The following is a 27220-nucleotide window of genomic DNA, read 5'->3' on the forward strand; positions in this document are numbered from 1 at the left end:
GCGGAAGGAGGCCAACCTACAGGACTGTACTCAGGGCTAGAAATTGTGGAGCATATTATGCTGCTTTACATTTGATCCAATCCCTGTGGCTCATATATACGCATTCGACACGAGCCAAGTTAGGATCCAATAAACCCTTGGGGTTAAGCTTTGATAGGATTGGGCCCTGACATGACTTCAACTGAGTAAACGCAATCAGACGGGAATCACATGCTCAATCGTCTTCTTAAAGAAAGGGTCTATGGTTTCACTAAGGTGTTAATTGGGTAGAGGATTATAACTAAGGTTACATGAAAGGGGTACCCACAGTAGCATGTCCCTGTTTTCTAAGATCTATGAGAAAACAAAGTCATTGTTCTTCCTGTGTCTTGTAGTTCCACGCTTGAACAAAGCCAAGGCCCACAACTTATAAATACATCTGTCACTATTATTTTTAGTTTTTGTTTACTCATTTGTTTTTTTTTATTTTCAAATGGAGCGTCATCATGAATCATCTGAAACAAATTTATTTATTTTAATAAAAAAGTCAGCACGACTAAAAAAAATTATAATAAAACACATTTCCTGAGGGCGTGATTTTTGTCAAAGTTGCAAAGCATGTTTTCGAAAATAAATGGCAACCCGTAATATATGTGTAATGTTCATTGACAAACATGACACATGTCCCAGCTGTCGTCCGATTCGCTACTGTCAGGGTCGATGTCGGATTCATAACAGTCAGCGATCACGTTTCAGTCAGCGAGCAGTGTTTAAATTTTATCAACCACAACGCAGACTAAATAAATTACAGTGCATGTACAAGTAAACGTTCGAACTTACCGAAATGTTCGAGCTCAAACTTGAACTTGGAGAGCGTTGGACAGTCACTAATGCCATCTCTGCTTCCGTAGACTATACATTTACTATTGTGCAAAGGAATAAACATCAAAACTCGTCAGCTAGGATGGGACGGATTTACACACGGAAGCTGTACGCCATCTTTGGCAGCAACACGGCGAAGGATCCGGTAGAATTAATAACTGCCTTGTCTGGGTATTTAGCACAAGTTGATACAATTTGACTGATACCTACAAATCTGAGTTTAATTTATACTATTAACATTATCAATATACCTATTTCGTTTAAAATAACAGTAATAAATTTTATAACAATTACACTATTTATTAACCTCGGAGAACTTTGATAACTACTACGCCTGCTCGGTAACCCCAAACTGGCCTTCGTGGGTCAAAGGTTGTAATCCTTAGCAACACCTCAAAAACACTAATTTGCATCTTGATGGATGCAACGGCGTTGTTTTCAATGCTTGTTATATATTTTAATGGTTGTGTTGATATCACGTCGTTTGTATATAATTAAGCGAGATTTGATTGAAACATTGGGCGTCTGAAAAGCAAGTTAGAGTTCCGGTAAGGTGACAACGTCGAACAACACGGCGTATTACGTTCCCGAGCTCGCTTGGAAAATCGGTGAGAATCAATCTGTAAAGCGAGGTCAGACAGTTTTTACACGTTTTCGTTTCTTATTGATTTACCCAACGTCCGTTTCACTATTCTAAGTTCTAATTTTCTTGACAGATCGGACGCTATTTTAGCCATAATGCAAGAATGCTGAGCACATAAAGCTTTCGAGCCACTTTATAGCTGATTGTGATTCCAACTTGATCCATACTTCCAACCAAAATGGCGGATGTTGTAACAGTTAGCCCGGTTAGGAGTCCTGGCCCAGCACAACCCTTTTCTCCTAGTCCTCCGGGATCAAGGCCAGGAACTCGTCGTGGTTCTAGACCACAATCCCAGGCAGGTTCAAGACCAGCATCAAGAGAAGGATATTCGGGATCAAGACCACTCTCACAATCTGGTTCCAGACCAATATCATCTAGTCTTTCTGGTTCGGCTGGGCGATACAGAACACCAGTATCCAGGCCAATATCTAATGTACGATCACCGGGAAGTGCCAAATCTCCTCAACAACGAACACCCCTTACTGATAGGCCAGAAAGCGTACGATCATTGGCAAGTAGGTCATCCATGCCAGATTATTTAAAACCCATTGTCAAAACAGCTTTGAAAAGATGGAAAAGATTCCATGAGCAGCGTGTGATGGATCGACTGAAAGAACGTAAGGAAGAGAAAAAACTACGTGTCATACAAGCCCGCGAAGAAAAAATGAAACTTGCACGTCGAATTCCAATTGATGTTTTAGCAAGGGAATGGTTAAAAGACAATGAAGCCACAGTCGAAGTCAGAGCATACCTCTTAGAAAAATTACTTCCCGTACTTATTATGGGCGTGGAGAAATTATTGGTAGAAGTTGACAAACGAGGACTATCTGAGGAAGATGAGCCTGCTGCTAATTTTAACCCTATCAATTACCTAGCGCAGTATTTAATGCGAAATAATCCAAGGTACAGCAACTTTCCTGAAGCATCACCATATATAAGAGGTTTACAAGATGTCACTGATGAGCTCAAAAAAGAAGTATTCTCATTTGAAGATAACAGGTAATATCTTTTATATTGTAATTATTATATATAGGCTATTTTAGAACCCGTCCCCGAAAAGTTTCTGATTAGGGGATGACCATTAGAAACTCAGGGGGTGGCAGAATTGTAAAACAAAATTCCCACACACAAAAAATCAGTAAAATTCTACTTGCCTAAATCTCTAAAAATTACAGTTAAATTATTCATAGAAACATAAAAATATCATAATACTGAATGAAGGAAAAAATATTTTTCTGCCATCATCCCTCTCAGAGTTTTTAAATGGTCCACTTTTTACCTGTACTATCTATGTCTGTCAAAGATTACTAGTAATTAATACTAAACATTTTCACAAATTAATAATTTAGTGGCATCCCAAAGTCAAAAGTTGTACATACTTTCAGGTGTTTTTAACAACATATACAATGTGACACAAAATATAGTATGCATGCAAAAATACATGTATGTCCTATTTCAATGATGTCTCTGTCTTAATTTTTTATTAACATTTAATTCTATAATGACAGATTGGCCAAGGTAAAAGCAGAGGCAAGACGTCGTAGAGAAGAAAGAGAAAGAGCAAGTAGACTGAAAGCATTGGAGAATCAGCGTAGATCAGCAACACTCAGAGAACAATATAAAGAATGGTTAGTCAATCAAGATGGAAGAGTAGAACTACATCTTGTCCAAGAAGCACTTAAATCCTTTGCAGAAATCACAGAGAGTTATCCAGAAGAGATCAAGAAAGGTGTGTTGTTTGCCTATTTGATTAATGATAGCCGTAATAACACCTCACTTTTAAACATGTAATATAATCAAGCACAGTATAATATTTTTAGAATAATCATAGCCAAAATAACACCATACCTTTAAACATGTATATCTTATAATCTGAAATGAGATGATAATAATAACAGAGATTCTTTTCAACTAGGGTGGAAATGAATTTAGCCATTTGTCCTATAAAATCACATTTTCAGTGTTCTTGTCAACCACTGCTATCCTGCTTGTAGACTTGGTGCATAGATACAAGATAGCAATGGTCTGTATAGGCTTTACTGGAGGTCAAAATTCACTGGGTGATAAAGTTCCAAGCCTCATATTAAATTTATCTGGACATGTATGAAGGCATCTAACCATCAGTGTTCTTGTTTTACCTTGCAGCTTCTGAATTCAGTCATGAACTTGAATCCTTAGATGAAACAGGAAAAACTGTCTCCATTAAAGAGTTTGCAGATGTTAGTATCCTACTTCTTGCCACGTCAATACTGATTCATATATACTGGTGTGGTAAAATCTTCTATGTATTGTGTTATTATTGACAATGTTGTGTAATAAATAATACCTGTTACTGTATAAAACAATTACAAACTCATTAGTATTATGCTTTCTTTCTTTCTCAGTACATCAAGCAATTCATCACTGATATGCCACCAGAAATTTTCACCGAGTTCCTCAAACACTTGTCTAAGTGTGCATCAGCAGTCCGAGCAGCAGCCGACAGTGAAGCTCGTCGTGAAATCTTGACAAATCTGTTTGTATCATGTGATCACTCTGGGGTTGGCTTATTGGATAGACACAGAGTGTTGAACCTGTTTGAGACTTTCTATGATAATGCTACTTCTTTTATCAAGAAGTCAATCAGAAACCCGAGAAAATGTAAGTTTTATGCATGAAACAAACTTTTCTTTAGAAGTTACTGATTGATTGACTACATTTACTATGTTCTTAATTACTGTGTACAGTAAACAGATTAGTAAGGAATCAACACCTCATATAATGACAACAATAGCATGTTAAAGTTTGTGTCCCTGTTTGGCCCTTTTGTTGAATGCAAAGCACTTATATTGCACATAGAATGAAAGACATTTTGAAGTATTGTTTGTCTTTTAACTAGTGCTGTAAAGTACTTAATTTTCATTTGGAATTAATTTTCGCTGAAGGAATGGTTCAGTGAAAATAAAATCCAGTGAATATACTTGTTCTCCTATATTTTACATTCAACTCGCCAAAAATCAGTGAAAATAAATTCCATACAAAACACCCAAAAGCCTTTTTAGCGAAAATTAATTCCAGCTAAAATAAAATAAAAGTATTTTTAATACAGTACTGTATATTGCATGTTAGTATCCAATTTTGCATGTTTTTTTATATTCAGGGGCACATTTGTCAGCCTCTTACAAAAATGCCTACCGGTAGTCATGATAACTGTCATGTCTTTTCAACATTTTACTGTTTTGACCAGAAATAATGTCCACTTGTGAACAATGAAACAATGTCTGTGACTTAAAAAATACACAAATGTGTCAACAATTTTCTGAGGCTGGGGGGGGGGGCCCTTAGCTAAGCGCCTGTTTGGCATTATTTTTCATACATGTCTGAATGATATTTGTTAAAACTTGGGTGTACATATGAACTAAATTCTGAAAGAGTGAGAATGAATAATTAGATGCAATATATGTTGACTATGAAAGAAATATTTCCCAAGTATTCTAATTCCAATCTGTTTCACCAAATGTTGGCAATTGTTTCAGTTCCCAGTTAGATATTATTTGCTACACTTTTGAATCATGAAAATAATTGAATGCCTTCACACTCACTATCATGAGAATCCACTGTTACATCTGAGTGTTGGATGACTGTCATAGCATTTGCATCACCATTGCTGTCTCACATTATTTACCCAGGGCCTGTTGTAGAACTAGATGAAGTCACAGATGAAACAGACAGTGTCCGATCAGAAAGTCCCAGAGATGAAATTATTTTAGAAAGTGATAAAGAAGCGAGAACAGCTGCTGAGAAGGAGAAGGATGAAGGTATGTAAACCAGTAGAAATCTCACAGAAACTAGTTAGTTTCACCTTACGGTATTCAGACATCTAATCTTAACATAATATTAAACAGGAACATAATATTAAACTCGTATATATTCTATACTAATCAAGTACAAAAGAAAAACAATAATGTCTGTGAATTTGCAAGGTATACATTACTATACATGTATGATGTAGTCAACACAGTGGCACATGTGTTTTGTCACATTTTTTGGCATCATAACTTAACTGATACAGTAACTGCAGACAAAACTGCTGGTGTGAACCTGCCAACCCACAGGCTGGTAGCACTCCTCATGACAGAATTTGAAAAACCAACATTTCCTGTTTTTAGCTACAAATAACCCTTGAATGTTTGATTATAATAACTTGAATGCATAGATACTACTGCTGTGGAGAGACCTTCAACACCTACCAAAGAAGCAACTGAGGAGCCAGCTGAGGATGCTGAAAAAACAGATGAAGTGAAAACTGGAGATGATGACGAGAAGGCTGAGGGAGAAGCTGAGCTTGCCAAAGAAGATGATACTACTGAGAAAGTGGAAGAAAAAAACGAAGAAGAAACTGATGTTAAAGAGGAGGAGACGGCAGTGGTGGAAGATGAAGGAAACGATGATGTCACACCTGCAGCGGGATCTCCAAAACCATCTGCAGATGAAGAAATCAAAGCAGAAGATGAGAAAGTAAGTGAAGGGACAGAGGCCACAGCCGAGGAAAAAGTGGCCACAGATGTTGAGAAGGAAACCACAGTTGACGAGAAGGAAGCCTCGGCTGATGAGAAGGAAGCCGTAGCTGAGGAGAAGGAAGCCATAGCCGAGGAGAAGGAAGTCAGAGCTGACGAGAAGGAAACTGCAGCTGACGAGAAGGAAATTGCTGCTGAAGAAAAGGAAACTGCTGCTGAAGAAAAGGAAACTGCAACTGATGAGAAGGAAACCACAACTGTTGATAAGATGGTTGGTGAATCTGAGAAAGAATCTACTGAAAAAAAAGGAATGGTAAATACAAAATTAAAACAAAAATTCTTGTTAATAAAATTGTGTTCACAATAGAGATGCTTGGTTGAATGTTCTAATTGTTGTTATTTTGTGATTTGCAAAGGAACCTGAATCAAAGGAAACCAAAGAAGAAAAAGCGACAAATGAAACACAGGAAAAAATAGATGAGCAAACAGAAGGTATGCATACAGTTTATGATGTGAGACGAGAATGATTAACCAATTTCATATTTTTGTTTGGGTTTATGCTGTGTTGATTTTTTAAAGATGAAAACCCCAAAATTGAAAGAAAATATTGGGCTATAAATTATGTTAATCATCACACTGGTAAGAAAGGAATGATGGTGTTGTATGTGATCTGATATAATTGTCAAATGATCAACCCATTTTCTATTTACTGTAGCATTATTGTTTGTAAGAATTCTTGTGATTGGATAAACATGATGTCATTCTTACTGTGTAGGCCTGGCAACACCAATAACAACAACCAGTAAGGAGTGTGAAGATGATGCCACTCTAGCCGTGGAGGACAATGAGGAAATACCAGTCATCACTGCTACGGATAGAGCTAGTGTCACATTTGCTGAAGAAGCACTATTGTTGAAAGAAAAGTCTAAATCTGGTGAGAGTTATATTTAATTCTCAAGCCTGGATTGAGGGTGGCAAGCAGCTAATTCAACCACCTGTAGCATGTTCTCAGTTCTGTGTGTGACTGATTTCCCAACTAGCCTTGCCAATTAATCTTCCTACTCAATAAATTTATAGAAAGCTTATCATATTATGTGTAATTTTGTTGTTATTGTTCGGATTCCACTATCTGAGATATTCTTTATAATTAGGAATTATGTTCTATTGTTGTAGATCTTACCAAGACCCAGACGCCTACAACTCGTAGTGGTTCTGTTGTTGCCAGCGCATTTGATGAAAACTATCTCAACGTCTCCCAGTTTGTTCAGTTAATTGAATTGTTCCTTGGAGACGAGCCAAACAAACAGAGTTTTGATCAAGTTTTGAGGTACATCAAAAGTGGTTACGTGGAAACAGAAGAAGAAAAGTTGGCAAGATTGAAAAAGGTCAGTTTATGATTTTCTGTTATAAATTTGCCTTTGCGCTTTTATAATGTCACAATGTATAATGCTGAATATTTTCTGATTCAATTAAGTTTCGAGTTGTCATCCAATCTAGACAATAAGGCATTATATAAATGCTAGTGGTTTGCATTTGAGGCTAGGTACATGTCATACATGTATGATTTATTCCATTCAAAAGGGAATCTTTATTTGTGAAGATGTTTCTGCATAGAATCGTTTTATACTGATTAGCTAGTCTATCTAATCTACAGTATAGATTTTTGTTTTGAAATATTGTTTCTCATAACTGTTTAGTACCTACCAACTCAACTGTATCAGTATATATTTTATGTTCGAAAATACCAATAAAAAATGATGACTATTTGTGGTCCATTTCTAGGTGATATCATACATATACCACTTCCCTGGATTTTCTTTACTTGTATCTATTAACCTTTAAGGTAGCGAGAAGGGAAATTTTCACTTTTTTCTTGATTTTTCAAAAATTGATAAAAAGGTTACTTTAGACCTTGATACATCATCCCAGGTTTAAAAAAGGTGGAAATTGCAAAATAATGTTGCTTAAATTGGTGTTTTAAAATGCTGGCAGAAAAGACTGCAACTGTCGTTTCGTGGATATTTGCATAATGTTTATCTTTGGAAGGGTTTAAATGATAACATCTTATATGTATACTCTGTTGTTGACGATTCTGATATAACGGGTGATAAGCTTCCCGTCGCAAACAATGCGTGTTTATCCAACGTCCATTGTCAGCAATATTGTCAGCCGAGACTTCGTCGGAGAAACATGGTCATATAGTCCGGGCATACAGTACTCATTTCGCCAAACCTCCCGCTTTTACTCGACCGCTTATCGCTTAATTTCCACCATGCAGTCTTGTCTGACCGAAAACCGGCCGCATTTTAATCACGTTTTTTTTTCCGCTCGCTCGCTCATTGAAACACTGACCGCTCGCCCAAACACTGATCACGGGCACATGAGTGGTTGAAATGGTGGTTTTGATAGTAAAGTGTGAACATACAACTAGTATTAACTATTATTAAATTCTGAGTGACACTTCAAATGTAATAGTTGTATGACACTTGTATCGTGGAAGCTCTTATTACGTGTTTTGGGTGCTTGTTCCAGATATAAGAACTCTGGTAAAATTTGACATTCAATTTTCAAAAATAAGTCATGATCATTGAATGAGTTCAGTCTATGTGACCGTATACGTACCCTAAAAGTGTTCCCACAACAAATATTTTCGACTAAAAACGGCCACATGCCCTGTAAAAATCGGACATAGCTTGAAAAACATGTCAAATTTAGTTATAGCCATAAATATTTGGTGACCAGTCGATGAACAATTCAAAACTCAGGATTCACATAGAAGTCCTTCAGAGCTGAAAATCATCGACTCTACTCTGGTTTACTTTATTTCCCAACTTGCAGAGAAAACTGATTCGTCATTGACTGTAATGTATCTCAGCCTAGTATTTTCTTTTTGAACTGAGGTCAAATTCCACCCGTTTATCAAAATATACCGATGTTTTTCAGCGAATAATTTTCAAGCCTGTCACAGCACAAAAACACTATGTGAATCAACGCCGAAAATTGGATGGTACGACGACCCTTCAATTAGCGTCAAATATGCTTTGTTACAACATCAATGATTGGCTGAAAGTCACATGATCGGAGCACCACCTGGGTCACAGAACCATATTTGTCCATATTATCAACTTCGCAAAAGAACCACACCCACATTTTCTATCTTTTTTAGCGTGAGCGAGCGGGCTGGCGTTCGGTCGCAAAAGCTAATACCATTTTTTCTATCGCAATGGCGAAGAAAAGAAAGCGTTGACAGACGGGGCAAAAAAAAATCTGCCACCCAAGTGTCGCACTCTGAAACAGCAATTTTTTTTCAAACATCGACCATTTTGTTTTACCATGAAAACTGTTTTATTAGATCTCTTATGTAACACTTGAAGGTAAAGCTTGTTTGTAAACTGTCAGCGTGTACAGTGGGACAGTAATGTTTGTCAGAGGATTATCCCTCGTTGCTTGTTTGCATAACAATGGAAACCCGAACGTTCCTGGAGTACGGACTCAAATGCCAGCAGTTTTCTTCATTTTTCATGCTCGAGATTGAAATTATTCATTATCTGACACTCTTTATGAGTTCTTTGATATCAGTGGTTAATATGTTTGGTCATTTTTAGTGTATATTTATAATAATGCAGCAAATCTACAGTGTTTATTTAACCAAAACTGTTTTTCGCGTTTTTCTCGAGTTGAAGTTTTGACTGAGTACGACTCATTGGGACCGCCGCCAAATCAAGTGCGTTCGGACTAGAACATTCAAACCCGCAGTTATTGTTCAAAAGATAATGATGGTGCGAAATATGTCTGGGTTTTTAAAGAAAATGCTTTGTCACGGAATAATAGTCTGTTAAAGGTGCCAAGTATGAAATAATTTGGGAACAAATAAACAAACCTGCATAGAAATCGAAATAATAGGTCTTTTGATTACCAGGGACACATTTCAATGGACTTGATTATGGACAATATATGACGTAAATTTCACCAGGAAATTCCGCAGTGGGCTCTCGCAATCGCGGACTAAGTCATTTTTACAAGGTTCGCCATTTTTTATGTCACGTGATAATTATGTAAACAATGACTGTCCAGTTTGTGCGAACTTGTACCTCTATACTTGCAATTAGCTAAATTACTGTTCTGAACGAGACAACAGACAGAGAATGTTTTATTCGAAAACGTCACAAAACCCTTCTCGCTACCTTAATTTCTCCTTAGAAATAATTTTAAAAAAATGTTTTTGAAATAATGCATGTTTATCACTGATATATGGTCAATGTCACAAGGTACTGTAAAACATGTTGAAAAAGCGACATACCATGATTTTAGCAAAATAATTTTGGTAAAATGATGTAATAGCAAAATGTTGGTTTAGCGAATCTCTCGAATCTTGTCATTGTTGATTTCCTGTTTTCACAACTGTCAAGTGTAATGAGGATGCGTTCCAGATTATTACATTTTCTATGTTGTTTACAAAGTGTGTGTGTGGTGAAAAAGACGTTTTTAGCCTTTTTGAATTTATAATAAAGTTATTAGCGACATCTTAAATTAGCGAATTAGTTCTCTCACTAAACTCGCTAAAAAGACATGCTCGCGAAGAAGACATGTTTTACAGTATACCCTGAATGTCCTGTCATGAATGAATAACACCATGTATGAATATAATGTACATGAATTGATGTAGAGAATGTATATGAGATTATTTGCATGCTAACACTATGTATTTGTTTTCATCACATACTACCCAATGATTATACAGGAGGAGAAGGTGATCTATGAGTTCAAACTTCACTAGTAATAAATATTAAAGGTTTTTTTGGTTTTTTTGTGAATGTAAAAATCGCTACTGATTTGTCTAAATGTTTACTGTGAATAGGATAAGCTGTGTGTTTTTTGTACATCTTTTCAAAGCTGCTTTTTTAACAGTTATGTATTATCAATCTTTATCATTAATTGATTTTGGAATGGTATGTTTTTGAAATTAGTCGTATCAACTTTTGACAACAAACCATTGCAGTGTAGTCTTACAAAAGTAACCAGCCTTGATTTCAAACTAGATCCTCTGAAGCTCAAAGTTATATTCAAAATCGGTGCTGTTTTGGAGCTTAAACTCTATGATCAAAAATTATAAACTCTGTTTCCATGGAAGCAAGTCTGGTTACCCTTTCTGTTTTGCTGAAATAAAATTTGATTGGTACAACGTGTAAACTTATCAGAATAGTTTAGTTCTAGAAAAAGTTCCAATAAAATTATGATTTTGTGAATTTAGTCACTGCCATCTCTATTTTAATTTAAATTATTATTATCTGTTAATAACAGTATAATAAAGTAATACTGTTATACCACCCCATAAATTCATCTCCTAAATATAGTCATCATACCTTATTTGGACATGTTACCCATAAAACTTCTGAGAGAGACAATAATCTGTTCTCATCCAGTATATCCAGACTGAGGGATAGTGCAGAACTCACATTATTTCAGTCTGCAATCAATTCAAATATGTTTTAATTTGTTGCGACTGTTTTTCTAGGCTCGCCACGAAGCTATGACTGCAAAACGTAGAACTCTTCTTGATCTGGTGTTTGAAAAATGGGATAATGATGGATCTGGATATCTGGAGCTGGATGAAATCTTACTGGTATTGGGAAAATATAAGGAAAATATGGAACACGAAGCTATAGAGAAAGGTAGGTACACTCTCAGATAAATCAAATAGGCTGAAACAGGGTCTATGTCATTGACAATGACTTGGTTAACTTTCGTTATTAATAATTACAACTGCTCTATGTTATGATAGCATTATGGTTATCTGATTATCTATAATTCGTATTGTAGCTAAGAAGACCTTAAGTAAAGATGACAAACTGAGTAAAAGAGAGTTTCGTAAATTTATTGAAACCATTTGTCGCAGTCTTCCTGGAGGTGAGGTGAACTTTGAACCGGTCATTGAATTCTTGACAACCAGTGTTGAGGTGAGTCATGTTGCATCAAGGTTCTACACAAGTAATTGTTACTTGAGTACTTACTTGCTAAAATGTAAAGAGTAGAATTTTCAGCTCTTGAAATGTTTTTTCTCAAACCTGAGGTGAATGAATACCCGGACGATATATCTGATGCATGGTGAAGAATGTCAGTGTTGATATTTGTATTCATTGCAGACCAAACCAGGCCTTCCTCATTTACTCATATTTTACCAAACCAGGCCTTCCTCATTTACTCATATTTTATCCACAATTTTTTCATACACAGCGTTCATACACAGAGCGTATTCGTGGACAAGCACGTAAGAAATGGTTAGCACAGATCATCATAGCTGCTGAGACTGGAGGTGCCAGTATGGATCCTGTCTACAAAGCAGTCTTCCAAGCACTCTACAAAGTAAGTTCACTTAGTACACTTTTTCTAAACACTACATATGAATATACTGCAAACCATTGAATTGTGTTCCTGATTTGATGATGGGGATTGTGTAAACACTGTGACTCTCTGACTGAAATTTGTTATTAAATTTTATGATTTTCCTGACTCTCAGATTTTCAATAGAGTTATTTGATTTGTTTCACTTTGCAGGATGCTGAGAGCCATGGTAACGGAAAACGTATCAGTGCCAATGTGGCATTGTTAGAAAACAATGAAGGCAATCCATCCAGAGGCACTCATGTACTGAGGTACTCTGCTACCACGCAGGATGATGCAGGTTTTATGCTTGGTAAAGCACTCTACAAAGATATGAAAGGAATAAGGTAAGTCTACAGTTCATCACAAAATACTACACATACATGTATCATTGCCATTACATAGGATAAGATGTTGAAAACCCACTGTTACAATTCTTATAGATGACAGTGTTAACATTCTATATCACTAATTCAAAACTTTTGCTGAAATTGTGAGCTACCTGTAGCCTATAAAATGTTCAATTGTAAGGTCAATAGCAGTGAACTTTCGCACCCAAGCTGAAAGACTGTTTTGCATGAAATCCAAGTTTTTCACTGCCAAATTACTGCCACATGCAAGTAAAAAAACAATGCCAAAAATCAAAGTAATTGATTCAGACCTGGAGCTGGCCATCAGTGTTGGAAGTACAGTGCAGCTTAAGCAAATAAAAAAACATTGTTTGATTTACTAGATTTATTTCTGGGGTAAAGGGAAAAGAAAGTGGATTGGTAGTAGTGTTCTTGATCTCAATTGGCATTAGACAAATTACATATAAACACTTAAACAACAAATTGTGAAATAATATAAGGCACTTGAATGACACAAAAATATGATGTAAAACATGAAACTCAAACCATGCCATACACGGCATTGGAATAAAAAAGATGCTGACTCCAAAATGGTTTCTTAAAAGTCAGATGACATTGCACGTGTATAATATAAACATTAAAGTCAGATATTATCAGGTAGTTAAGAACAAACCCAGTTGCCTCTTTCATTAACAATTAACTGTCACATTTCTTTATTGCCAGCTTTGCATCTGTAGAAAGTGGAAAACCAATCCATGTACCTCGTGTTAAAAACCATGGCAACATACACTTCTGGAATCCTGATAGATATGAGGAGGTAATGTATCCCACAATTCACATCAATACCCATCATTCATTGCATGTTACCATAGTAACAAGTATACTAAAATTATCATTGTGTTTATGTGTTCATATGCATGCCATAGTCTGTAGCGTCTGCAGAAAATTATAAAATATTCATTCATTCATTGTCATTCATTCATTGTATTGTCTGTTATAGCTTTCATGTCGTTAAATCTTCCATATATGGCAAACTGAATTGACCAATAGCATAAGTCAATAATTTTAAACTCAAAATCTGATTGCTTGTCTTAGTTATTCAAAATTAGATTAAACCAATCACTGTGTGTATTACAATTGGTTAATTCCATATATGGATATATATGTTTGTTTGTTAACTCACCATTATGTAAATTATCATCCTAATATGTTTTTCTCACACTATGATTGTAAAAGTTTAAACAAGGGATTGTTGATGAGGAATCCAATGAGGAAAGTGTAAGTAATGGTTTTTGAGTCTGTTTGCTCTGCCACCTTGCTTTACTGATGAGAGTTTTATCCCTTTATAGTTCATTCTACACACACGTAAGCTTCCATAGTATAGCTACATTTGAGTGTGTCCTTGTATTATCTATAACCTTGCCAGAATAAACTTTCTCTCAGTTCTCATGGTAATTAATGGCCAAAATTGCAAGGTTTCTTATTTTATAATTATCATGACTAATATTCACATATTCGTATAATATTGTCACTAAATGTTACTGACATGTGTACTAGGTGGTATATCACTGCAAAGCAATACTGTCATCTATTCTTGAAGTTGCATCGTTTGGGAGTGCATCACATTACAAATTTATCAGCTGGTCGTCAGTGTTGAAAGTACATTGCATCTCTAGACAATAACTGTATATGATGTGGCATTGTAATATTATTTTTCAACACAAGAGAATTATACTACCTAGTATTGAGTTACTATGAGACAGAGGGAACACTTGTCACATACTCATGCCAATGGTGCAGCCTTGGTTAACTTTATGAAACATGAATCAACACCCGGGACCCCATACCTTTGATATGTCTACTCCATTGCTTTGTCAACATATACTTACACATTCCACAAGCACATTAGAATACACTATAAGGCAATGTTAGACTGCTTAGCACGTTTGCTTCATACCATGGAGGTTCTGGGTTTGATTCCTGTGGCTGACTGTCCACGTAGCAGTATAGGTTTGATTTACAGTCTGCTCTGCCTTTACAAACATGCGGTATTAGGTTTGAGAATCTGGTTAGCACACTAAGACAAAAAATGTCAAGAGAAACAGCAGTGTTTTCAATGTCTGGAAACATTGCTTGGCATAAAAATATTTAAAAAATAAGAATTTACCATAGCACAAGACCCTGTATAGTTCTATATTGATGCCAGTTAGTCATGAGATTCTTTATTACATAACATTTACCGAGTTGTCAAATGTGTAAACAAAGATTTTCCTGACCAGTATTGCTGTAATGGATGACTGTAATTATTGACCTTACAAATTTACCTGATTAACCATTGGTTATGTCATTACCATATTTATTGTACTTGATTTTTGTTATTTGTGTTTTTACTTCTACTTTAGGAAAGAGATGGTTCATTGATTGTTGTGCCTCTTAAAAATCAAGAGAAGCGTGTCTTTGGTTTGATGGGTATTGACACTCTAGCAGATCCACATGCTAAATCTATCTTTCTTACACATGAAATCAGCTTCTTTCAGGTAAAATAATCACTATTCTAACACATTTGTTCATAGAGCTGGTTAATACAAGTGATGTCATAGTTTTGTATAGTACTAGCCCATAGTGCCAGGAGTATCAATCAGCTTCATGTATAAGTGATATCAGAAAATAACCTTTTCAGAAAAGTTGTGATTTTACAGATTTACGCTTATAAATCATATTTTAATTATGTGACGTCTAAGTGCATTGGTCGATGCACATTTGCGTTTATGGTCACGAATATTTTTCATAATTGTTAAAAAATGTTACCACTTTTTCTAGCGATATTTTTCCAAATAAACTTTCAGTTGTCATTATTTGAACAATAATAAATCACCCAATTAGGGTGTTTTTTTCCATGTATTGTTGGAGCACACAAAGACAGATGATGTATATCGTCCTTATTGCCACATTTAGAGTGAATTGTCACTAATATTTCAAACTAAATGTCACTACTGTACAATGTATATGATATACACCATATGGTCACGAATAGTTTTCAAAATTGTTAAACAATGTTACCACGTTTTATAGCAATTTTTTTTTTCAAAATAAACTTTCAGTTGTCATTATTTGAACAATAATAATTCACCCAATTAGGTTTTTTTTTTCATGTATTGTTGGAGCACACAAAGACAGATGATGTATATCGTCCTTATTGCCACATTTAGAGTGAATTGTCACTATTAAAGTGATATTTCAAACTAAACGTCACTACTGTAAATGATATGCACCACAGTTATGAGATAATAGCTGTTATCACAACCATATTTTATATTCTATCACAAATAACAGAGATATTTTAGTAAGTATATAATTTTGTTAATTTTATTTTGCTCTGCAGGGAGTTGCCAAGGCCTTTTCCACTGCTTTCAATCATGTGGACATCAGACGTAAAACCCTGAGAATAGCGGAGAGTGCGTTGTCATGGATACACAGAAGAAGTCTAAGTGTGTTTGAAATTAACGTCTACATGGTGGAGCCAGATGAAAAGGTTGGTGGCAAACACAATAGTATCTGAACATAGAAATTAAAATGTTAACAACAGAGTGAACTCGTACACATGATTTCCTTATACAGAAGTTAGTTCATCACTGCTACAATTGTTCAGCTCTGTTGGTACAAACAAGTATACAAACTATGATTTATAATATTTGTCATATTGTTATATGACCAATCATTATTCAATTAGTATTTCATCTGCATAGTATGTCACATCATATTTCATATATACTTTAGGAATCATCTACCACATTTGACCGCTACACACAGAGCAACTCTAATGCATTCTGTACTGCATGTATACTTACTATGCTATTTCAGCTCTTGCAAGCTCTTCCTCTGAAAGACAAGTTTAAGATATTTCCCATTAAAACTGCTCTCAAGGTTTGGAATATACTAAGCACAATAATTTGATGATCAGATGCTGTAAAACACATTGGTAATGGGATCTTTGCACACTCTGTTCCAGATTGCAGTGTTTTCACCTCACCTTTCTCTTGTGTTGGTTTTTTTTTGTAATGTACATGTATTTTCCTGGTTTATAAACTGGACTAAAGAATTGGAGTGTACAATAGTACTTCTTAAGACTCCAGTTTTGGTAATAACACTGGCCCATTACTAGTATTTTCTTAAAAGTATTCTTCCTCAAAAGGAATTAAAATGGTTACACTAACTGCTAAAACACATAATTTTTCTATAAACCATACAAATTTTACAAAAATTACTATCTAAAGCACGACAATAGTTAACATATTAAAGGAGAAAAGTATTTATGTTAATTTGCCAAAAGATGTTGCTTTCTAAGGTTCGTGTTATTTTTGATAAATTAGGCAACTGGTATTTGTACATTCAGGTTTGTATCACCATTAATTTTAAAAAATGTTTGTAGTCACTCATTTTCGTGAAGTTTATAATGTGCTTAGTAGACTCTTCAAATAGTGCTTTTCGCGATTTTTCGTAAAAGGAGCATTCAATCATGAAATGATACTCATCTTCTACTTTGTTATTTAAACACAATTCGCCGATTCTTTTTCCTATTTTGGTTTTTGGTTTGGTGTACCTCCCTGTTTAAATGTTTAGTTTATGATTGCTCAGACGGAACCTACTTAGACATTCACGTAGTTCGGTATTCTTTATTTTGATCACATAATTTTCTAAAGTAAATTCATTTTTGAAATGTTTGTACATTCTGAGTTTATTCCTTCTGTTATTGTTATTCTGGTTATCATCAGTGGACGAGAGTTTAGAATATCTATCCCATTTCAATGTGAATTCTTATTTTATGTTGCTGCTTTTATTTTCTTTCTGTGCATATCTGTGTCTTGTGCTTTGTTGTGCTTTGATTGCTTTGCTGTGCCTTGTTTGTTCTCAGTACTTGAGTGCAGTGGCTGGTATTACTATGAAAGTATCACAAGAATACCCACAAAGTATACACAAAGGCAGTACGACTGATTGTATCACTGATGCCTAGCAAAGGTTGATGCATTTCTGTACTGACTAAGTGCATACTTTGCAGTGTTATTTTGTAGTTTACATGTATAGTGTCCTTACCTGTGTACTTTTCAAAGTCAGTGTGTGCTGTGTCAATAAAAAAATAGTATTCTTGCGATAACATTGTTACACATTTTTTCCGGCTTGTAATTATTAAATGAGAAATAACAGTCCGAAGTGACAACAAAAAACATTGTGTGCTGTATGAACATTTAGTGACAAGATCCATCACACGCTGATAGCATTTCTAGAAAGTGTTCGAATGTGTTGTCAATAATCTTTAACACCTAATAAATAAGTTTACCCTCAAGGTGATAAAATAATTGATTTGCAATCTACATTGACACTTAGCTTGCATTATATATATAGCATTATTATACATCTGTCACCGTAACGCCATAGGTTACAGCGTGCCATAATTTTGCGGTATTTTACAGGGTATTTTCATCCTACCATATTAGGAAATCCTCTAATAATAAAAACAAACTTGGCTGCCACCAGAATTTAACCGGACTCCATACAAAGAAATTCGCTGATTCTGTTCTAAACTTTTTAGATTTTGGCATTCCCATGATGTATCCTTGGTAGGAAAAGATGTATAATAATAAGGTTATTACAGAGATACCTCAAAGTATGCACTCAGACAGTATGCTGTCGCATCGACCTCCGCTGCGCGTCGGTCGATACTGATGCTGTACTGTCTTCGTGCATACTTTGAGGTATCTTCGTAATAAGCTCATATTAATTCTATTTCTTTTACTGTTCACTTACCAGTTTGTAATTATAAAACATTTAAATCACAGCTACTGAAATGAAAACTCAAAATGTCATGATTTCTATGAATCTACACATACATGCACTAAAAACAAAGCTAGATACTTGAGGGCACTGTTCACCCCCCAGCTTTAAATATCATTATTGTGATCTAAGGCAGTCAGATATTGCAGTATTAGAAGTAGTATCTAAATAGATTGTAAGCAACAAAGGAAATAAAGCTATGTCTAGTAGTTCGTATAATTACATGAAAATAATTTCACATGTGTATATTAACTCTGAATTTTCTACGTTTTCAGCAACAAGATTATGTGTTACGTAAAATGATTACTACTAACAAGCTAGGACAGGTAACTGTACATCCCAAACCATTGAGACTTGAGAGAAAAGACAATCTCTTCCGGTAAGATTATTACACTAAGTTTTATTGTGTTTCACTACTATAGTAGCTATGTGTGTGATTGCTATACCATATCATAATTAATCTTTGATTCCAGTGTTGGTTATACATTTCATTATGGTTTGAAATACTATTTGCAGTCATTGAAACAAGCAGAAAAATATAGCACCTCCTGTACTCATTATAAACTACCAGTACACTTTATTTCTCTCTAGTAAAATGACCTAAATAGCTTTACACTGTGAATACTGTTGGACAGTACCCATGTAGTCATAGTAGGTTTATTTATCAGACTGGTAAGTAGTTTTACAAGCACTCTAACAGCCCAGGCCTGTAGTGGTTTGATTGTTTAACTGACCTTATTCCTAGTAAATAATGAATACTAAAAGTGGGGTTGCTTAACTCCTGGCTTGTTCAATTTATATACATTTTCAGGTAATTCCATTTCTAAATTACACAAAATTGTTTTCCATTATTAAAATGGGGTTGTCAACATCAAAACTTTAGGAATCCAGTATACTGAGTACTCATACATTTTAGAATAAGTGCTTTTTATGGAATTGCAAATTCTATTGTTTTGCAATGCAGTAGTAATAATGTTGTTTATTTGTCTTCCTAACAGCATTTCTTTTAATTATTTTCTTTATTTCCAACACAAATATGTTTATCTACAGTCCTATATTTTATCACTGTGGAAAAAGGTATCCAATTGATATATGCATGAATTATTGCTCACTGATTGGTTAGTTTAGGCACACATTATCATTATACAACTCAGTATTGCACCTATTACAACCCTCCTCTTTTCAAGGACAGTATCCAACAATTCCACAATATACACATGAAAACTAAAATTACTTTATATAATCCTGCAATATTTTCTCTTGGATACACTAGAGTTTAGTATTATGAGTATATTCTGACGTCAATCAAAGAAAATATATCGTGGGATTGTATATTTACAACATTCAAATTTCCGCAGATTCTGCTCTGACATTTGCTCCAATTTGCAACCATTTTTATTGAACAGTTGAATACTAATTTTTAAGATAATCACTTGGCATGTTTACCATATTCTGTAGTTAATAGAAAACTAAAGGACAATATATGGAAAAAATAGCTGAAACATCTAAGCCAGTAAAGTTGCAAATTTCATGGAGTTGGTTTTCACTGGTGATACGATACATACACCATGTTAAACACTGTTAGAATAGTAAACACACGGTTTGTATCCCTACTACAGTAGGGTTGCCTGGTTTGTTGGATACTGTCATCATATCAAATGACCATATTTGCTCTATTAGAAGCATCTTAAATAATATTGTATACTAGATCATTGAAATTTGACTTATTTTGACCGTAGACACACCTCTTTCATTTACATATGTGCTCCTAATAGAGCAAATACGGTGTATAACAATCATGCATAAATAGAGATACTCATGTCACATTTATTGAATCCTAATACATGATATCCCCATAGCAGTGTACACCTGCATGGCATGGTTTATCACACTAAACAGGTATATCTGAAATATTCAGTAAAAAAAAAACAATAATAGTACACATTAACTTTATTATTTAACACTTGCACCTGAACTGATTATTGAGAAATCAAACTTAAGAATTTAAACTTTAAAATATTGATTATCAAAGTCAAGATCGGACTATTAATGCATGGATAATTATTATGAACTACATATTATATTTGTATTCATACTTATGATTTGAGTGCATATATATGTATCTACTTGTCATAGAAAATATTAAAAGATGGTGGTCATAGAATGCTGCCTGTTCAAATTTCGTGTAAACAAACAGTATATTTTACCTGCGTTGTATGCATCGCTATGGGTCCCATATCGAACATGATGCGAGGACCACTGCCCTTTAATACTATCCTGGAAAATAAATCTACAGCTATGCTACCAGAAAATATTTAAACATGAAACCATCTTTTCTGACATGGCCACTTTGATATTCTGGAATTAAAACATGTCTTTTTCACAAGCTGGTACTGTATTCACTAATTGTATCAGTGCTCTCCCATTGAAGCTCTGTCAGTTTATTTCATCATACTGTATGCACTCCGATCATTATAACCACTGTATGGACACTTGTATCCTGTGCTTGAGTTTAGAATGTACAAACAAATAACTAGGGCACAAGTTGTGGGATCAAGGGATGCCAAGCTAAATACTGGTAATGTAATGCAGGGATGTAGAAATCAGTTTGTAACATGACAAACTCCTCTGAATAAAATACCAGATAGTCTTTTGTTGCTTTAGCAGTAAAAAACAAAAACATAATATATATATGTAGACAAATGGTGGCTTCCTAGTATTTTGATGATCATTTACATTTCTATTTCTATTTTTACCTCTTCCTCAAAAACAAAACTACTATTATAGTAAAGCGATTAAAAAAGAGAATATTTCGCTGATATAAAGTTGCAACAATTAATTGTTGGTATGCAATATTTTCCATGCAGGGACTATTTATTCCGGTGTGTTGACAACTCAGAGACTGTCACAGCTGATGCCTACGGTGAACGTCACACATCGTTTCCATTGCGTGATAGTGATGGTCATGCTGTCGCTATTATCGATATCAGCATTGGACAACTTCGCCAGCTGCCCTCACATGAAAATAAAGAAGTGCAAAAAATGTTAAAGTTGCTGCAGATGGCTCATAAAGAAGTGGCCTCTGAGTCGGCAGGCGGTGACAAAAACTATGTACTGGGTAGGTGACTATGGAAGACTACAAATGTATATACATGTATCTGTATGCAAATGTATTACACACTGTATTATGTGTGTTGCTTATAGTCAGCTTTTACCTCAGATTCAACACAAACTCTGTCTCCTTGCACAGTAGATGCACTCAAAATGAGTGAGATTACGTGTATCATTATCGTGTAGTGAGTCTCGATAAGAAAATGAACTGGAGCTTGCAATATATTCTGTGTACGAGTGGGACCTCTTTTTGTACTTGTATGAGTGTCTCAAATACTGAGGTGCGGAAAGCAGAATAAGGAATTTAAAGCAATCCCTGCTCACTCTATAGATTCTGTCAAAATGCATTAGTATCTATGTTGTTCACCAAGTGACAGTTTACTTCAATGTTTTTTTTTTAATTACAGAGGCTGAGAAAACAAATGACGAAGACAGAATCAATGTACTTTTTGATCGCATCATGTTAATGGACCTGAGAGAAAATGTGGCTAAATTAGATGTGCGTGCCTTTGCCGAGTTAAGGAGTTACAAAGACCCCCCTAAGATAATCCATGATATACTGATTGGTGTATTAGCAGTCTTTTATGCAGATAAAGTTGAAGCTGGAGAGTTTGACTTATGGAACTCATGCAAACCGGTAAGATTTATATTGATAATAGCGATGTCAGATCTGAATGTCAGATTTTATTTCTCTTCCTTCTGTTGAAGAACTGTACAGTTGTCTATTTTCTTTCTTTTTGACTCCCATGTGCGAAGCACATAATGGGAGTCTTTGCAGTTAGTGTGTGCGTGTGTGTGTATGTGTGTATGTGTGTTTGACTGTTCCACTGCTATCTCAAGAACCATACATCGGTTTTTGATGAAACTTGGTGCATAGATGCTCTGGGTCAATGCGCAGATTTGATTAGGTTTTGGTAAAAATCCATGCTCGTTAATTACCTAATTTGCATGATAATTAGCTAATTTTTAGCTGTTCTATGACTGTTCCACTGATATCTAAAGAACCACTCATTGGATTTTGATGGAACTTGGTACATAGATGCTCTGAACATATGCACAGATTTGATTAGTTTTTGGTAAAAATCCGTGCATATTAATTACCTAATTTGCATGTTAATTAGCTGATTTTTAGCTGTTCCATGATTGTTCCACTGATATCTAAACAACCACTCATTGGATTTTGATGAAACTTTGTACATACATGCTCTGAACTAATGCTAGGTTTTGATTAGTTTTTGGTAATAATCCGTGGATACTAATTACCTAATTTGCATAATGATTAGTCAATTTTCGTTTTTTCCACTGATATCTCAAGTACTAATTATCACATTTCAATGAAACTTGGTACATAGATGCCATATGACACTGCACAGACCTGATAGTTTTTATGGTAATATCAGTTCATATTAATTACCTAATTTGCATAATTAATTAATTTTCAGCATTTAATATAAGTACTAATCATCACATTTCAATGAAACTTGGTACATAGATGTCATATGACACTGCACAGACCTGATAGTTTTTATGGTAATATCAGTACATATTAATCACCTAATTTGCATAATTAATTAATTTTCAGCATTTGATATAAGTAGTGAGCATTACATTTCAATGTAACTTGGTACTTACATACTCAAGGACTATGCAGAGATTGATTGTTTCCGATAAATATCTGTGCATATTAATCACCTAATTTGCATAATTAGTTAATTTTCAGCTTTTCCCAGTAGGCGCGAGTCATAAGCTCGTGTCGATTACGTCCCTGCCCTTTGTACACACCGCCCGTCGTTTTTTTTTCATTTCAATGAATCTAGAATTATGCAGACCCAATTAGTTTCCGGTAAATATTTGTGCATATTAATCACCTAATTTGCATAATTAACCAACTTTCACACTGATATCTCAGGTACTATACATCACATATCAATGAATGTACATGGATGCTGTAGGACAATAGACAGACCTGAATAATTGTGGGTTAAAATCTGTACATATTAATTACCTAATTTGCATAATTAACCAATTTTAAGCTTTCACACTGATATCTAAAGTACTAATTATTCCATTTCAATGAAACTTAGTACAAAGATGCTCTAGGACAATGTACAAACCTAATTAGTTTGGGGTAAAAATCTGTTCATATTAATTCCCTAATAAGCATAATAATTCATAATTTTTTGGTTCTAATCACATTTCAATTAAACTTGGAGACATAGATTTTCTGTTACATTGCGCAGACCTCATTAGTTTTACACTCAAATCTGGTCATATTAATTTTCTGATTTGCATAATTAGTTTTCAGCTAAGTAATTTCGAATTATATTTAATGTGTCTCCAATACTCTCAGCACATGGGAGTTCTTTCTAAGCTTTCTTTGATTTTTCCTTTTCATGGTTTGGAGACTATCATTAACCAATTGTATATTGTTTCTATTCAGTACGTGAACACTGAGTTGATAAAGCGTATTATGGAGTTTGATCCCACAGCATCTGGTATTGTAATACCATCAGAGAGTGTAGTCCAGAAGCTTACAAGTAAGTCTAGGATAATTTGCAACCATCGGCAATCAAATTCTTTGTTATTTTGGGTTGCTCTCTAAGGTACTGGTTCATATACCGGTAACAGTAAGTCCAGAGTAAAACCTGAATACAATTATGTTTTCTGTATAAATTGTAATGCCAACAAATTGAACACTCAAAAAATGAAAATTGTTACATATTTTTTTTGACTTCGTTGAGCAAAGCTTCTCATACGAGTGATTGTCCTTCATAAACATCCTGTCAACTCTTTACTTTTTTGACTTCTCCTGAAAACTATCACTCATATTGCTTTGATACTTAGTGTACCTTGGGTAGACCTCTCTTACATTTGTTCATTTCGTGATGATATATTCAATTTTCTAATTTTGATGAATATTTTGGCATATTGTGGGTTCCATACTATGAACAGTAACATATCCTGGTGACATTGTCATTGATACCCCTTGGTTTATATTGTGTCGTATCAAAGTATCTATGGATATTTATTTATTCATTGTACTTTTTCTATTCTAGATGTTCCACATGGAGCTGTCGCTAAACACGGCTCAATGCCGGCACAGTATCTCTACAACTGGGCATTTGTATGCCTTTCCTTGATAGAACACACGGCAAAGACAAAGGCATCACAGAAACCGCGAGCCGTGACACCTCCAAAATCTTCCCACTCACTACACAGTGAAGAGTTGATCTAAAAAAGAATTAAATTTAGTATTGTAAATGTGTATATAATGTATAATGCAGACAAATTGTATCACAGATGGAAATGAATTAGGAAGTTATCCCAAATTACTTCTATGCCCTTGATGTGAATAATATACATATCAATTATCTATCATATTTAAATTTTTGTTCAATTTCTGTCACAATATATGCTGCTGTTTCATAAGTATTTCATTTTGTGCCAAAAATAAACTAATGTAGGGCAGAAGAAGTGGTTAAGAATGGTCTGTTGTTATACTGGGTTTTCACTGATTTCAAATATATCTTATAGACTTTGTAAATTCATCAATACTTGTGTGGGAAGATGCGGCTCAGTTTTATAATAGTTGATCACACATTGCCAAATTTTAATAATTGGACATTTATAACTTACATGTAACCAATGTTTTGATAATGATTTTTACTTTTCAGTGATCATAACATGTATATTTGTAGTTTATTTACTCCACAATATTGCGCAATGTCAACCCTATTTGTTAATAAAGTTTGATTTGTACTGAAGTGTTATTTTCATTGAAATTCCAAGCTTAATTATTCTCAAACATATAAAGATTTAAGTAAATTGTTTGATTCCCAAAATGTGTTTAATGAAGCACTAACTACCGTACTATAAACCATTTAATGATCACTCCTAGGAAAGTTTGATAACTTATGTGCAGTAATGAATATAAAATTTTGTGAAACTTGTTTCAGAAAATTAAAGCTGTTTACAGTATTCATCTGTATAGAACATATTACAATGAGAGAATAGGTGATTTTTAACTCGGTGCAAGATCTTATATATAGCGAAAATGTCATTGACCGAACATCTGCCAAAACAATTGTTTTGATTTTGAACTCTTTTTATAGGTCAATGTTAAAATACAGTTTTTACGTTTGTTTTCGTGAGTTCTCACGGTAAACGAAAAATCATCTACTGTAAAATACTTTTATTTTAGCTGGAAATAATTTTCCTGAAGATACTTTTTTATTTTCACTGATTTTTGACAAGTTTAATGTAAAATATAGGAAAAAAGGTACATTCACTGCATTTTATTTTCACTGAATCATTCCTTCAGTGAATATAGCGAAAATTAATTCCAAGTGAAAATAAAGTATTCCACAGTATTATGAAAAGTATGTAACTGGCTCTTTCTCACAGTATTTTCAACTTTGTGATTTAACCTGGCACTCATATAGGTGTTATATGAAAGTAAATTGTCATATTGGGAAGGAGATAATAACCTTGCATAAGCATGAACTAACCTTGGCGCTGGTAATGTCATGCTCAAAGTTTGTTTGCATGCAGTGGCAGATAGAGAAAAAGAGCAATATGGCAGAACGTGAAGTAGACCAATTTTTAAAAATTTGGTTTTTGATTCTGTCAGCTTGAGTCAAATATGATTCATTCTTGGCAACAAACTTTTGATTTGATTAAAGTAATATTTCAAATATTTAGGGTTTTACAGCTTATATTGTGCATTACCAAGAAGTAATGTTGGGGGTGCTGTCTGCATAACGATGTCCAATGGTATCTACTTAAGGCTAGCTTTGCCGGCACACAATACAAGAGCATACCTGACCAGCAGGCAATCGCTTTGAACAATGTACAATTCTGAACTACCATTAATTACAAAGCTGTCTGCTGTAATATTACTTGATCAATAAAAATTCAATATCAACCACAAAAGATTACTTGAAATTCTGTATCCACAATGTTAGAGGCAGTGTCTCTCTTCATAGAGATACTGCCTTCAACATTACCAACCAAGTGTGCAATACTTGTTAGCACGAAAAACTCTGTCTGGATTTACATGACTAAATGTGTGTAAATATATATAAAGTCATTTCACATCTAATAAAATTTTATCTCATAGTTTATTCCATTAAAAAACAGATATAAATATTACACTAATCAGAGTTTAGAAACTACATGATTCAAATTCCATAAATTGACTATACTGTAACAGTATATATCTTCATGATTTTGAGTGACCCACCAGTAAGTACTGGTTAGTACTGTAAACCAATATAATTTTTGCAATAATGTTTGCAAATCAATAATTTGATGATGTTAATGGTGACTTAATATCTTGCAAATCATTCCATCTAAAAAACCCAGTGAAGCTTTCACAAAGTCACATCGGTTCACAGTATTCTAATCTAAACAAGGAAGAAAAAACAAAAAGAATAATTGGTCATGTGGTGGCACTAACAATTGCTATTAAGTGCATCTAATGACAGCTGATGTAATTATAGATCCAATAATTACCTTGTCCATGATTTAAATTTGTCTGAAAATGACTT

The 27220-nt window shown here is 34.5% G+C and overlaps 1 protein-coding gene across 5 annotated transcripts; it reads left to right on the forward strand.

Moving 5' to 3' along the window:
* Window positions 1-1259: 1259 nt before the first annotated feature.
* On the forward strand, window positions 1260-26603 carry LOC100375769 (EF-hand calcium-binding domain-containing protein 5-like). 5 transcript variants are annotated; one of them, XM_085491180.1, is made up of 24 exons: window positions 1260-1409; window positions 1578-2503; window positions 3013-3233; window positions 3650-3723; window positions 3889-4144; window positions 5173-5301; window positions 5700-6313; window positions 6417-6492; window positions 6776-6934; window positions 7174-7385; window positions 11516-11672; window positions 11821-11957; window positions 12235-12363; window positions 12556-12728; window positions 13455-13548; window positions 13968-14009; window positions 15134-15268; window positions 16114-16263; window positions 18836-18939; window positions 19611-19637; window positions 21428-21678; window positions 22079-22308; window positions 24112-24208; window positions 24728-26603. In XM_085491180.1, the coding sequence occupies exons 2-24, from the start codon at window positions 1683-1685 to the stop codon at window positions 24904-24906; spliced, it is 4467 nt and encodes a 1488-aa protein (XP_085347306.1). In that variant the 5' UTR covers window positions 1260-1409; window positions 1578-1682; the 3' UTR covers window positions 24907-26603. The 5 variants fall into 5 exon arrangements, with proteins under 5 accessions (XP_085347306.1, XP_085347305.1, XP_085347307.1 ...); XM_085491179.1 differs by having other exon boundaries at window positions 1271-1469; XM_085491181.1 differs by lacking the exon at window positions 19611-19637 and having other exon boundaries at window positions 1271-1469.
* Window positions 26604-27220: the final 617 nt, after the last annotated feature.

This window comes from Saccoglossus kowalevskii, chromosome 16 (genome assembly GCF_978046115.1).
Source record: "Saccoglossus kowalevskii chromosome 16, keSacKowa6.1, whole genome shotgun sequence".
Taxonomy (NCBI): Eukaryota; Metazoa; Hemichordata; class Enteropneusta; family Harrimaniidae; genus Saccoglossus; species Saccoglossus kowalevskii.

Excerpts from the sequence above, each read along its gene's own strand:
- LOC100375769 (XM_085491180.1), top strand. The coding sequence starts at position 1,683 with ATGGCGGATGTTGTAACAGTTAGCCCGGTTAGGAGTCCTGGCCCAGCA. Across the intron at positions 6,314-6,416 it reads CTACTGAAAAAAAAGGAATG|GAACCTGAATCAAAGGAAAC; the intron begins GTAAATACAAAA and ends TGATTTGCAAAG. Across the intron at positions 14,010-15,133 it reads AGGAATCCAATGAGGAAAGT|GAAAGAGATGGTTCATTGAT; the intron begins GTAAGTAATGGT and ends CTTCTACTTTAG.